At 47.7% G+C, this 15258-nt stretch overlaps 1 protein-coding gene across 1 annotated transcript in view; it reads right to left on the reverse strand.

Annotated features, from left to right (window-relative positions):
- ZSWIM5 (zinc finger SWIM-type containing 5) overlaps positions 1–15176 on the reverse strand; it is a 97883-nt gene extending 82707 nt beyond the window's left edge. Inside the window, exon 1 of the mRNA XM_030454872.1 lies at positions 14459–15176. Coding sequence (XP_030310732.1) covers positions 14459–15161 — 703 coding nt within the window. The 5' untranslated portion in view covers positions 15162–15176. The remainder of the gene's footprint in view (positions 1–14458) is intronic.
- Positions 15177–15258: the final 82 nt, after the last annotated feature.

Here is a 15258-nt window from a genome sequence, read left to right on the forward strand (position 1 = left end):
ATGTCATATCTAGATTGTCTAATTTACATGCATATTCATAATCCCTGTGTATTTAATTAAATTCTTCAATCCCTGGAGTGTCTTTCCTAAACAATAGTAATTTATCTTGCACAGATAAGAGTGCCCTCGATTTATTCCACTCTGTAGCTAACAGCATTTCCTTCTGATCAAGACTAGGAAGCAAACTGGAACAGAGGGAATCTTTAAATAAATTTAAATTGCCAGATTAGGCTCTTTCTCTTTCTTTCTCTCCCACCCCAAGTTACCCTTTTAAATGATAAAACATTTTCTCCTGAGCTCCAAGGAAAACCTTTCACCCAGCCTCCTGATAACAACTCCGTGTTGCAAACACAAAAACACTGCCCTAAATGCATGCTGCAAAGAGATCTCTCAGACTTGGCACCTTGAGCTACCAAGCAGCCAGGGTTTCAACCAGCATGATCCATGGGGCAGCCTCCGCACACACCATTCACAGCAGATTAGGAATTCCTCCATTGCAGCCTGCACCAAACAGGCCACACAGTAAAAAGCTGCAGCCAGGAGGATGAAAAGCCCTTCATCTCTCCAGCAAATATCCCTATACAAGAAGCTATTCCTTGACGGGTAACCTTGGGCACCTAGGAGAGGGCCAGACAATGCACCATCCCCCCAGAGATGAGGCAGCTCTTCAGAGATGAGATGCAGCCTCCACACCACTAACCCCATTCAAAGAAAAGGACAGGGAATTTAACTCATCCTGAAATTAGAAAAGCATTAAAATATTTAGAAAAATCAAACCCATGAGAGGATCACAATGGGGAAAAGAAAACAGTCTGGCATTGAAGTGGGGTGGAGAAAAGTGCTGATCTCTCCAAAGCCTCTTTGACCCCACCAGCTTTGTGTCACTGCTACTCCCCAGAGAGGTGCTGCTGGTCCTGGTCCTGCCTGGGAGTGACCACCCCACCACCTGCACAGGAGGGATGCTGTGCCTCAAGGAGACCTGGGGATAATCCCAGAACTGCAGAAAATGTGAGGCAAGGGCTGCCATCACAAACCTGCTCCTTCTGCATCCATATTGCAGCTGAGGACCAAGGCAGCCCTTTGGATGGAGAAGCTGTACACAACAGGTAAGCATCCCTCTCTTCCAGCTCCATTTCCTGATCTCCTTCCCAAGCATCTGCTGCTGACCACTGCCAGATACAGTGGAACCCAGCCTCCCTGTTCCCAAGCAAGCCCTCAAAGCCTTTAGAGATGCTGTTACTATTTATGAAAACAGGGTCAGTATCCTGCTGTCAGCTTTTTCATGAGCTGCTGTGTCATCTGTGCCACAGAGACAGCTATAGGAAAGCCCTCGGAAATGGGACTGCTGGGACTCAGTGACAGACAGGCTCCAAGTCACAGCCACTAACCCTACTCTGGAATGAAACCAACCTCCTCCCACCTGGATGTCATTGCACTGAACTTCTTAGGCAACCCCACCTCTGTTTCATATGGAACCACATCCTTCGGGTCCTCTTCCAGACCATGCCCACGGCCACCAGACCCCTGCTTTGCAACACCAATATGTCCCACCCATGGCTTAACCACCACAGCTGCATCCAGCTGACACCACAAGGAGCCCCTGCTTCTCACCTCATTCAATAACCAGAGCAGCAGTGGACAAGGAGAGCAGTGATGTCCTTCAGTGCTGGAGCAGGACCTGGTGCTGCCCTGAAGGGGAAGGTGCTCACACAGCCATGCTGCCCCAGTAGCACCAGACCACACACCAGGCTGAGCCCATGGGTGCTGTCCTCCACCAGCAACATGGAGCCTGCCTGCCAACACAGCTTACTATTGCCAAATCCTCTTCTCCAGGAATTCAGAGCTGGATTCAGACATTCCCAGCCTCTTATTTCAGCGTTTTCAGCTCTCGGAAGTACAGGGACATCCTGTCTTAAACCTGCAGAGCCTCAAGCCAAGAGGACATCTGCTTGGAAGGCAGCCCCTCTGGCTGACCCAGCCCTGGAGAGATGCCTTCCCAGCTCTGCAGTATCCCAAACACTCCCTTGCACCCACAAAGCGAAGCCAGCTCACAGCAGAGCCAGGAGCAAGAAAAGTTGCTCAGGCAAACCACAGCTCCCATTTCCACTTCAGAAGCATTGGAAGATTTTATTTTTTTTAAACCTTGGAATAATTTCTTCCTACTCAGGGCATTTTTAGGTTAACGGTTCATCAAACCTCACAGTCCAGGAACCCTTAGTGTGGCTGACCAGCATGTGGGTGTGGGAATGGGTGGGGAAGAAAAACCTCTCAGGCATCAGCCCTTTCCACAGCACTTGAACCACAGGCTCTGTGCTGAGCTAGAGGCCACCAGAAACAAGTCAAAAACCAGGCAGGCAGGCAGGCAAGGGAAAACCTCAGCACTGCCTTGTCTCTCTTTCAGACACAGGGTACTCGGAGAACAAACCATCACCCATTGAAGGCAATCAATCAATCTCCCTCCCATTGGGGATACTCTCCAAAACATGGCATTCCCACATGAAGGGCAGCCAGACCTGCTAAGCCCTTCTGCAAATCCCCAGAGCTGCTCCAGGCCACCAGCAGTGCTGGGTGACAACAACATTGGCAGAGGGAACACATGGCATCTGAATTCTCCATTTGCCCAGGAGCAGGTCTCCAGCATAACATAACTCTGATTCCCAGTGCTCACTTCATCTGGCTTGGTCCTTTTTGCCTAAGCCCCACTTCACATGCATTACTCAAGCCCAAAAGAACAAACCATCAGTGTTTTCAGGAAGGGCCCTAAATATTCAGAAGCTCATCCTTCTTGAAAAAATGCTTTCAAGCAAAAACCCCAAATTTGGACAATTCCCATGAAGTCATTCCCCTACATCACCCCGTCTCTTTTCTATAGCGGAAGGTGAGGAGCTAAGCCATGTCTAGTAACATTCATGAGGGTTTAACCAAAGAACCTGAATTTTATGTAGTATGATGGGGTACAGGAGGCATTGTGTGTCAAACTCAAGGTATGGAGAGGGAGACAGCTCTAGGAAGGGGAAGTGATGCACATTTCTATGCCATCCAGGGAAGGTTAAGCTCCACTCTGCATCATTCTAGTCAATAGAGCTTAAAAGCACTTCAAACCCCACCCCACTGCCTGTTCTTGGTCATCCTCACAAGCACCTTCTTTGCAGCTGTTGGTGGGTACTATTTTGCACAGTGGGAAGGAAGAGAACAGAAGCAGCACACCAAAAGCCAACAAGCTCACAATCACACTTGGTCACACACTGATCACAGTTCCTCTCCATCAAAACCTGCCAGACCTTTTAAGACCCAACCTCATCATGAACCAAAGGGCCATAAGGGGACACTTACTCATTCTACTCACCACCTTTCAAAGAAGGTAACTTCTTAAAACTGGCACTCTTTCCTCATCCATCCTCCAGAGGTTATCTCCAAATGCAACAGGTTAAACAACACTGCAGGAGCCACCACAAGAGGAGATGGATGGGGACCACTCCAGGAGCTGGAGTCCTCCGAGCTCACTAGTAGCATCTGTCAGTTATGCCAGCTGACCTCAGAGACAGCCAATCTGCAGAGACCTTCAGTCTGCATCTTCAGAGAGCTTAGCTGACCTCAACAATTTCCCAACACACCTCAACAGTATTTACAAAAGTGATTTTACACCTTTATTTTGCAATTTGCAGGCCAGCTGCCCCTCCTTTTAGCAAGTACATCAAATATGGCTAGCTCACACCTTTCGGATCAAATAAGGCAGGATTAAAAAAGAGGAGACCCAAGAAGAAGATTCTGCCCATCAGGAAAAGAAGAAATACAAGATTCACCTCAAAATTTAACAGACCTGGGGGACAAATTGAAAAGGAAACCATGAAATGATTGTCTAACTTTTTAAATTCCTACATCTGCTGCTTTACTGCAAAGTTTCATTTACTGTTTATAATTACTATTCTATGATTCTATTCAGATATGAGATTCATTTGTACAGGTTTTAACCCCAAAGTAGTTTTAAGTGCAAAAATGCTGCAGTATGAGCATCACCTCATGCAGAAAGGTCTCAGAGATGCTGTAATGTAAATGGGCTGAAGTTTCAGCCCATGCTCTGCAGCCTGAGCAGCTCACTGCTGCTCACCTTCAGCTCCTCACCCATGGTCCTGCAGCACCAGGGACATTTTAAACACCTACACTTAGGATATCAGTTGCAAATCCCTGACCCAAAGCAGCTCAGCAAGAACCAGGGGCAGCAGCATCAATACTGCGTGTTGGTCCCAAGACCATGCCCATTCTGCCAGCCTGGACCACTTGCTGCTCCCCAACAGTAGAAACACTGCAGAGGATTGCAGCAGACAGCATGACAGCCCTACCTAGAGAGGACTTGGGGACAGATTGTTTTTATGCACAGCATGTTCAGACACCAAAATGTTCAGACAACCAAAGGCCACGTGCTGTCTCCCAGCCCATTGTCCCTGCTTTTTCTACAACAACCACAAACCACAGAACCCAAAGGTACATCTCCCATCCAAGGTGTCTCACAGTTCTACCAAGCTCCTGGACGCCCCATGGAAGTGCTTGTACCAAACAGCCATGGCTACTTGGCCTCCCCTGACCAGTTCTGTGGATCACACGTTCAGAACCATGTTACACTACAGCAAGCTCAGGGCAAAGCCCAGCAGGTTTCCCAGAACACCCCCATGCTCATCCCAGCCCAAATCCTGCAAAATTTTTGTCTCTTCTTGGGAAAAGATGAAGCTTGTTTGGGTTCTTCTGAACCCATGAAAGGGTTATTTCCCAACAAATCAGAGAGACAGCAGGCCACGGATGCCAAAACTAATTGTTCTGGCACAAAGAAGATCTCAAATTCCTTTAGGTCATGGTGCATCTCCTGGAATGCTAGAAACCACCCATCAGAAGCCAACACACTTTGTAATTAAGCACTAAACTGTGCACAAAGAGGGATGGAAACTGTCTGCACTTATATGGAAAGGCCCAAACACTTTATGCTTTACTGGGGTAGAGAGAAGACCTTCACAACTGCAAACCACCCATCCCACTTCATTTAGTGCAGCTGGCTGGCACTCCTGGGAAAAGCTGATCTGACAGCATCTCCACCAGTCGTGAGGAAAACCAAGGCAATAAGCAACACTAGACATCCACCAGCCAAGCTAAGGGGATGATGCATTTCTTTGGAAACAATCGGGTTCCCTAATAACAGGGCTGCAGCAGCAGCATGAAAGGGACGGAGGAGGAGCAGGCGGGGAGAAAGGGACTAGCTGGATATTTATCCCATCCTCATCTTTGTGTTATCAGTACCCCGGTATCAGCATTGTTCAAAATGGCTGCTTAGATGGTTGCCAGCAGCAACAACAGAATCGGTCCATCTGCTGGCATTCTCCCTAATCCATCTCAAACACTCGTCTTCTTTTTAAATGCACGCAGGGGAAAGAAGGGAAAAAAAGTCTGCCTTCTACAAAGAAACAGAATCCTCCTATAACAGAGCCTTTTAACTAGATTTTATGCCACCCCTGTTTCCAGGACACACAGACAAAAGTTAATTTTACGATAAAAGAACCAGTGTAAGGTGCTTTTTTGTTATGAGATCAGAAAGCAAATGGAATTTGAATTGTCTGCAGTGGCATGTATCTGACAAAGATTAATTTAAACAGATATTGTCTCTGAAACCAAAGTCCATTGAGCGGCTTCACAGCCTATCAACCATGCAAAAGCAGCTCCTTCAGCAGCACTGCTGACTCCACCACTTTCTTTAAAAATGGCTTAACCTATTTCTTGTAAGATAAAAGGTCATATATAGTTCTATTTTACAAACCCATAATAGCCAAAGCCACACCAAGTGAGGACAATCGGGAGAAAATAATAACGGGGGGGGATTTCCTCCCCCTTCACAGACAGATGCTCGACACTTGCTGGGTATTTTTCAAAGTGTGCTGGTAGCGAGCGGCTGCGGCGCCACCGAAACGTTTCCACATCCTTAGAAGAGAATTAAAAAAAATCCCAGGGGCCTCCATAGGTCAGGATGGAGGAGCCCACCCTGGGGTAAGGATGCTGCTGCGGGTAGCTCTCCGCAACCAGGACAACGGGACAGGATGCTTCCTTCTCAGGGACATAAAGCCATGAGGATGTAGGGAGGAACACCTCCCTTGGTCCTTGGGCCAAACAGGCTGGGGGGAAGAAGAGCTGCACCCCGGGTGCTCGGGTGCTCACTCACCCTCCCCCCAGCCCCTCTCTGAACACTAGGGTATTATTTCTACCTTTAATTACAAGAAACAGATCTGTGCATGCCATCAGTGGGCTGTGCGGATGGAGACAGCTGCTCAGACTTCAATGAGACACACACACAGAAAAAAAAAGAAAAAAAAAGGAAAAAAAAATCTACAGAAATCCAAATCCTGCAATTTCTTCTCTTTTTATTTCCAGTTTATACAGAGCACCACAGGGAAAATGCTACCAGACAGTTTCAGAGCATTTGATACAGCAATGACCCAGCTTTGGGAAAAGAACGAAGGAGAAGCAAAATAAAAGATGACAGCCAAAAGCACTTTTAATATCGTTTCAGTACTTCAAGAGAAAGCTTCTGTACACAGAGCAGCCAATGAACTGTTACCAAAATAAACACAACTGGCTTTAAAAAAATTAAAAATTTCTTTCTGATGATAAAGAAAATCAAAAGAGACGAGAACCAGTGAGTGAGACAGAAAATACACTTATTTTTCATTCTCCAGACACACTTCTTTTAATTTGGCATCCAAAGCCACAGTAGTTCATTAATGCAAATTTTACTTATCTCAGGAACCTATTTGTTGCTCTGCCACCCCTCTGACAGGGCACTCATCTTCATCAAGGCAGCCACACACCCAGAGCCAGGGCACAGCCCCTCCTGCCATCCCTGCCTTTAAAAGCCACATGATTGGCATCCTGAGCCATCACCCACCAGCCAGCATCAGATGAAGGATGGAGGTCAGGGCTACCCGGACAGCACAGCCTGTCCTGACCTTTCCAAGGTCCCAGACACCAAGTCTCCAGCATTCCCACGGGGAATCCTTCCCTGCCAGCAGCTGCGGGCCATGGGCACTGTCTCCAGGTGCAAAGCCAGCAGCCAGGCAGATATCACACCACGTCACACTGACAGAACCTCAATAATGATCATCAGCTCCCAGTCAAACAAGCTGAGGGGTGTAGACAGCTTGTGAGGAATGACTGACAATAAATGGGGCATGGCAAGGGGGATGCAGACCTCCCCTCTGCCACGTTAGCCCCCAGGCAACAGCAGCAGGACATTTGCAGACAACAAACTGGACTGGCATACCCACACGCAACCTTTCTGAGCTGGCATCCCAGCAAATCTGCCTCCTAAGCACATTTGTGGCTTTGTTTTTAATGATGCAAAAAATGCCAAAAAAAAAAAAAATCCCTGGCAACGTGCACCTAGAATGCGACAAGTAAAAGCCCAGGATTTTATTATTAATTTGTGCACTACTTTAAATGCAGCATTCTACAAGAGCTAACCCCAATCCTGCACAAAATCCTAAGCCTTAAGCTTGAGACAAAAAAGCAAATGCTCTTAAAATGCGATGGTAGAAAATCCATTTGGAGAGATATGTGGTGGTGTCGTTCACAGGTGAATCCTCAGCATTTAATAAAACACCCACCACATCAAGTGGAATATGTTCATATTTAAACATAAGGTTTGGAAATAAAAAAAAAATAAAAAAGCTTTTGAAAAACTGAATTTTTGCTCCTGGGACATTTCATTGTAGAAATGTGAATATACTTTTTCCCCTCCACATCCCCCAAGAAATGGTTTTACAATCTGTGCCTCTCTGCAAGACATTATCAGGCCCCTTCCCAACTCCTGTTGCAAAGGCACAAGAAATCAGGGGTCAAGCTTGTACACCAGACCCTGTCTTTGTGAAAGGCAGGTCAAAAATGAAATGGGGCTCAGTTTTCCTTTTCCAAGCATTAAAGTGAGCATCTCCATGGCCTTGGTAGCTCTGCCAAGGGGTAGGGAGAGCTCCCCACTGCCATCACACATCCAAACTGGCTCCAAACTCAAGGCAGACTTGTCTCATGGTACTTACTAACATAGCCAAGGTTTAGTGTCTTCAAGTTTTTGTTTTCATTGGAAAACTAATCGACTTCTATTGATGCTGATGCCAGAAAAAGCCAAGATTCAGCAGCAGCAGGGACCAGTTACTCAGAGAAGCCACTTCTCTCTGCTCCTCTCAAGCCCAGAAGAACAGGAGTTTGACAACCCCATGACATAATCCCCTTAAGATAGTACCAAATATAAGGTAAGACATACTGGAAGTTCATTTTAATGCCTTCAGGATAGCTATTTCACACCTTCAGCTCCTTGCAAAATGAAGACACCAACACCTGCCACAGATAGAGGGATCAATGGGAAAAAACAAGTTCATCCATCACGTGCCTCCTCCTGAGCAAAACTAGGAAGGGATCTCACACCATCCTTCCACAAAAAAAAAAAAAAAAAAAAAAAAAGTCTGCTCCTCAAAGTGTGTCCAGAAGAATAGATACCAACATCTCACACCCCCAGGGAGAAACACCACCATCACCACATCTCCAGAAGATTTTCACGCTTTAAGCATGAAGCATCATCATTCAGCAACAAGCTTTTATCTCTCACTGAAACTGCTAAAGACCGAGCTTTCTGTGCCACCTAAATGCAAAACCCCTAAAAATTAATGGCAAGTACAGCACTGGCCTTGCTGTACATCCACACCAAGGTGAGCTAACCCCAGCCAGAAGCTGATCTCCTGCTGGGAAAGAGGAGCAGGATGCAACCATGAAACCACCAAAGACTTGCCATTCACATACACCAGAGTAACACATAGTCCTACAAACTCTCTCTTTCACTCTAATGCTACCAAGATTATATTTTTTTAATACATACATTTCCAAAGAAAATTAAAAGCTTGCACATCACAAGAGATGGTTGGCAGCTGAGTATGACTTTAGAGAGCTATTGGATAGACAAGCTCATTTAAGTTTTCCAAAAGTCCTATCTGATGTTAGAGGGACTAATCATAAAACATCTAACATCAAAGTGAGCGCCAAATAACAGCAAAGCACATTCCCTCACAAAAAGCTTCAGAAACAAAGCACACAGGCACATGTGTTTTATGTTACTCCAGTTTAAGCACAGTTAAGTATTTCCTAAAAGATTCCCTCTAGATGTAAAATTAAAATCTGCTGTAAATGATACGTGTCTTGGAAGGAGAGAGAGCCAGATTGTCACCTGGGCTAAGCCTTATAAAAGCTCAGGTAAGCTGAGAACTAACTCCTTCTGCCTGCTCAAGCCAGAAACCAGAAATTCTCACACTTTCTCTCTGAAAAATGCTTCAAACCTATTTATTCTTAAAGCCAAAACTAAATATTTAATTTCTTGTGCTTTATTTTTCAGGTCTCTAGCCTCTTCAAGCTAGTATAATTTTGCCTGCAGTAATTCCCCTCCTAGTTAAAAAGACATCCCAGCTTTAGAAGTTCTGTTTACACTCTTAAAGACTCAAAAACCAATAAATAAGTCTGTTTTAATAAGTCTGTTTTTAAAAAAAAATTAAAATGTTAAAATTCCAGCTGCCAAAGTTTTCCTAGCTCTCTCTGCATGACCAGCAAGAAATTCTGGCGGTTTCCATCATCTCCAGTTCTAGTTTCTTTAATACAGTCTACAACATGCTCAAGAAATACCTTGCCTATGAGGGAACAGCAATAAACAGATCTGAAGTTTTAATGCCTTTCTTTTAATTATATATGTTAAGAAAAAAATAATTGGAAACATAAAGGGCTTAATGTATATTTAAAATGTTCAACTGTTTCCATCAGGATAGGGCTAATGAACCTCTGCCAGACCCTTTTATGTGGTTTAAAGTATTGTAATATACATGGCAGGATAACGTAATCTACTCGTAAAGAAAAATAAAGTAAAAATTAATTATCAAATGGGAAACATGTTGTACAACAACCACCCCACCCAATAACTACGAGGACTGAGGAAAACCAAACTCCCTTAGCAGCAGCTTGACATGAGACACCAGGTTTCAATGTACAAAAAAAGAAAGAATACGCTTCATGACCCATGGTGTTCCTTCCAAACCTGCTCCTGCTGGATACAGCCTTAAACCTACACTCAGGAGGAGGCTGATCTTTACACAAAACAAAAGCAACCACAACTGGCCCTAGAGAGCCCCATCAAAGTGTTTTCCCCAAAATAAACAGCTCTATAAAGCAGCACACCACCTAGACTATTAAAAACAACTGGATACAAATTTAGACTCTGCCCCTTACGACCTCACAGGGGAGGAAAACTAAATCCTCGCCTAAACATGGACATTTTTAGAAAAGAAAAAACCCTAAAAGTAGTTTTGAAAAGCAATGAAAGTTGTTTCAACCATGTTAAGAGCATAGGAACCCACTGGTATTTTTACGTCTGAAACTGATTTTCATCAAGCATCACTGCAAATACAAGCAGCAGAAGCACAAAACTATAGTGTCACAAAAAGCTTCCAAATCAGAACAACTCAAATTAAAATGCATTTACAGGTATCATTTACAGGTGTCAGGTCTAGCTTAACCTTTGCCCAGGCAGATGGCTGTGTAAGCAGGGTCAGAAAAGCCCCTGTGTCTGGATGTTCAGCCTAAATACCACTGACTAGGAACTCCGGGAAGGTACCCAGGACTGACCTGCAAAGCATCAGATAAAGTATTCGGAATTAATTGCAGGTTTGAAAAAAAAACCAGGCTCCCTCCAAGTGTTTACAAAGCCAGTGCATTTTAAAGCCCTGCTTCATTGTTACTCTAACAGCAAAAGTAAATTCTGCCTATGTACTTATGGCCGGACCACATACCTCCCCACCGGAGCACAAAGCCTTATCTGCGGGTAAGGAGCCACAGGCTGCACACACCGTACAGGCTCCTAAGCAGTTGGTTAGAACCCAAAGAACAACAGAAAGCTTGGTACTTCCTCTCACCAGTAATCATAAAAGCAATGAAAAAGGATAATTCCCACCTAAAACTGCCACAGACACTCGCCCACCCATTGGCAGCCGTGACAACTCGAGGGGCAAACTGTGCGATACCAGACTGGGGAGTGCAGGCGAGAAACATGAATTTGTTCTGCCGGATCACAGCCCGCTGTCAAAACCCACCAAAGGTCTTTTCTCTCTCTAAGAACCCAAGAGATAATGGCATAAAAACTTTTGTTCATAAATATTTATGCGAGTGAACTTGTTAAAAATTAACCGCCATCGTTAAAGGTTTTGTATCCTTTAGGATTCCCGGCATGCAGTGCAGTTGCATGCTTTATATTAAGCCTGGCATTTCTGCATTCCTTTCCTGCATGCTTTTGTCATTTGTCTAAAAATTAAAAGAAAAAAAAAAAAACCCACACACCACACACACACAAAGACAGGATCTGTACACATAATAATAAAGCAGTTTTTAAGAAGACAAAGATGCCTGTGTTCAACATCCAAGATCTTTCTTTGAGTAGAAAAAAAAAATCAATTTAATGACTCCAATGAGATCAGGGTTTAAGCCTCGTTTAAGTTTTACTAAGCATGAAGGAATTATTGGTTGATAATGTGGCATATATTTTTTTTTTGCGGACCTGCCAGCTTTGTAAGTACAAAGGAGGTGGAGCCCAAAGCATTCTGTCCCCATGAGTCCAACCCTCACCATTCCACACCACCTTCCATCTCCAGAAGGCCATTCCTCTTGGATTTTGGGTTTCAGTTTTTCAAAGAGATTTTTCCAACCACAGGCAGAAGGAATTTCACATGCGTACAATTCTTATTTTTTCGCAGGTCTGAGTCAGAAACACAACTGTACAAACATCTGATCTTTATTAACAGCAAATCTCAACCGTGCAAACCATAGGTCATGACGCCGGGAGCTGGCGGTGTTCATTAAAGAAATCCTTAGAGGGAAACAGTAGTTTTGATTTAGCACTGGTGAGCACCAAGTAAGCCAGAGTTGGGTTTTTATTTTTTTTCCAAGACATAATGGTTCCCATATAAGCTGACAACCAAGTTCCTATCTTAATTGCAAACACACAGAGGCAGCCACAAGCTGTTTGTGTCTCCGGTGGCTGGAGCTCTTCCACCTCACCTTCCAGCAGCATCTGCAGGATGGACGTGGAAAGTTGGCAGAGGACACCTCAGCTGTGCCTCTCGTCCGCCCCGGATAAACACGCAGCCCTTCACAGCCTTTTGTTTGATGTAAATCTTCCTCCTCTGGCTCAGGACTGCTCCAGAGACACAAACAGAGGTATCTGAGGCCACATCACCCACTCGCTGGTATCCAAAGAGGAGCTGTGCTACAGCCAAGACCTGAACCCCCTCTGGTCCAAAGGCAAATTCCCACAGCAAGCACCCCACAGGCCCCTTCCACAATGTAAAAACAAGAAATAAATCACACGCCGACTTTGTGGCCAGTGCTTCCAGAACATGCTGCTTCATCTAAAAAGCTGACGTATCGGAGGACAATGGGCTCAAGCTCCTATTTCAGAGCTGGTGAGATGGCTTAGACTTGTCAGGGCATATGAAACACTAGAGCCAGGACCATCCTCCCCATTCTCTGGCTCATCCAAAACAGCAGTAGAACATGCAGAGAGATGGGGCAGGCGCGATACTGGATGCCAGTGCTGGATGTCACTTTGGGATGGGGTTGCTCTGCATGCTCCACATGCACCTGACTCCAGCACCTACCCAGCTCCTTCCCAGCATTGGTTAAAACCTCATCAGAGCCACATTTCAAAGATAAATTTTTAAAGATTTTGAAAATTCTTCTGTTCCGGAAAAGTCCTGGTTTTAGGCAACTGCAGCCTCCATCTCCCATTCCCACCTCAGCTGCCCATTGAATACACACCTTCTGGGGCAGGTAAATAAAGCACTGCCCACAGTAAGCTATTATTTCCTCTCCCCTCAATTTTAAAGTTCTTGTGGAGCTACCCCCCCCCCAAAAAAAAAAAATCACTTCGTTCTGAGTTTCCAAGTATTTTAAACAGACTTAGATTAATTAATCATCTTAACACAGCTCTTAGAAAATATTAATTCAACAAAAAAAAAAGGGTATAATCATATCCTCAGAGAAAAACCTTTTGTGTTACAGGAATTTTCACTGCATATCTACAGAGGTGGAAGGAGAATTCTTCTGCTGTCTCCTATTTTCACGTCTCAAATGGAAAATGTTTTGATAACGTTCTTCTGAATGTAAACTGTACCAAATGGGATTTTTTTTTAAGCTCCTTTTTCCCCAAAAGGAAGAAGGGCTCTTTAAATAAACACAGCCGAACTAACCATTCCTTACAACAAAAACCACCCTCCCTTCACTCATTCACGCCATACTCTGGCACAAAACGAATTTACATTTCACATTTGCAAAACAAATTCCAGCCTAATGTCATTTTAACGGGAACGCGCATTTCGAACACTTCCAATAACAAGCAGGAACGGATTATTTTATGTAAAACACCACAATTTGTTTCTCTTTGCATATCTACAAATATAGGGTAGATATGGGATAGGGATTGTAAGGAAGAGGAACATTTCCTCTCTGACAATCCCCCTCCGCCAGCGCACACAAAAGCCACCTGCCCATGGAGGGAAAACACGATGCTATTATTCCCACCACCATTCCCACGGCCCCTTCGTCACCAAGCGAAAGCGAGAAGGCCGCGCGCATCCCTCCCCAAAACGCACATCCCTCCCCAAAACGCGCATCGCACCAGGCGACCAGTGGTACCCACCAGCCCACCCAACTTGTCACCCCAATCCTTTCTCTTCGCTTTCCACCAGTCAGTCCCACTGAAGGTGTCCGAGCGGGGGTGGGAAGCGGAACGTGGGGGGAGTTGTTTCCCCCTGGAGATTTTCCAAAGGGGGAGAGCCCCCGATGGAGAGGACAAAGGCAAACGCTCCGCGCTGCCGAAGAGACGCGTTATGTTGGTAAATCCACCTCGCGGTGATAGAGCCAGGACCCCCGAGGGTGGGTGCTCAGGGGTGAGAAGGACCCACGCTGTGGGGGGGGAAGAGGGGAGAGCTGGGGAGCCGGCAGTGCTACATGGCCTCCATACAAATCCCCGACGAGCGCTTTGGGAGGGCGCCGGGGGGAGTGGGGGATGCCTTTATTTTCCCACTCACAAGGGGCTGGACGGACGGTGTTCAGGCTGCAGAGAGCTGCCGGTGACACCGGGACACAGACATCCCACCGGGAGGGGGGTGGGGGGGGTCATCCCCAGCCCTCCCACCCCCAGCTCCCAACCTGGCATCTTCCCAGAGGAGCACAAGGCGGTCCCTGCCCCCGGGGCAGGATTTTCCTGTCAAACCACAGCCGCGCCAGACAAAAGGCTGAAGTGTTCGGAGGGGATGAGGAGAGCGACGGCGGGGGAGGAGAGGGGAGGGGGAGCGGACGACGGACAGACAGAAGCCCCCAGGGGCCCTGTCCCGGCACTCACCGACTTGCAGCACGTTGTCCACCGCACCGGTCTCCAGCAGGCGGATGCCGCGGCGGAAGGGCAGCCCCTCGCCCTGCGGCGCGGCGGAGGGGGCGGCAGCGGGGGCAGCGGGCGGCGGCGGGCCGGCGGCGGGGCTCTCCTCACCGGCCGGGGCGGGGGCAGCGGCAGCAGCGGCGGCGGAGGGTCCCCCCGAAGCGGAGCTGGCGGCGGATGCGGCGGCGGCGGCGCGGCCGGGCTGGAAGCTGGAGTACATGCAGATCTGCCGCTCGCTGCGGGGGAAGCTCCAATAGACGATGCGGCGCTGGACGGGCTCGGGGATGCGCTGGAAGCGGCCCTCCACCCGCTCGAAGGCCCAGCTCCCCGCCACACGCTTGGCCGCCGCGTCCAGCAGCGATTCGGGCTGCAGCAGGCAGCCCGCCCCCGCCGCCTCCACCGCCACCCCCGGACCCGCTGCCCCCGCCGGACCCGCCGCCCCCGCCGCCGCTGGCCCCGCCGCCGCCGCGGGGCAGCAGCCGGCCAGCGCCGGAGGGGCCCCGCTGGCCCCCGCCCCCGGCCCTGCGCCGGTCCCCGCGGCCCCGGGACGGGGGTGAGCGGCCCCGGTGCCCCCCGCCGGGCAGGCCCGGGAGCACAAGCGCTTGGGGCCCGGGGCGCCGGCAGGCAGCGGCGGGCGGAGCAGCTCCTCTCCCTCTCCTCCCTCCGCCATGGCTGCGACCGACTGAACCGGGCGAGGGGAGGAGAGACGGGGAGGAGGAGGGGGGCATCGGGGGTGGAGACTGGAGGGGGTGGTCCCGCCGGCCGGG

The sequence above is a fragment of the Calypte anna genome, chromosome 8 (genome assembly GCF_003957555.1).
Source record: "Calypte anna isolate BGI_N300 chromosome 8, bCalAnn1_v1.p, whole genome shotgun sequence".
Taxonomy (NCBI): Eukaryota; Metazoa; Chordata; class Aves; order Apodiformes; family Trochilidae; genus Calypte; species Calypte anna.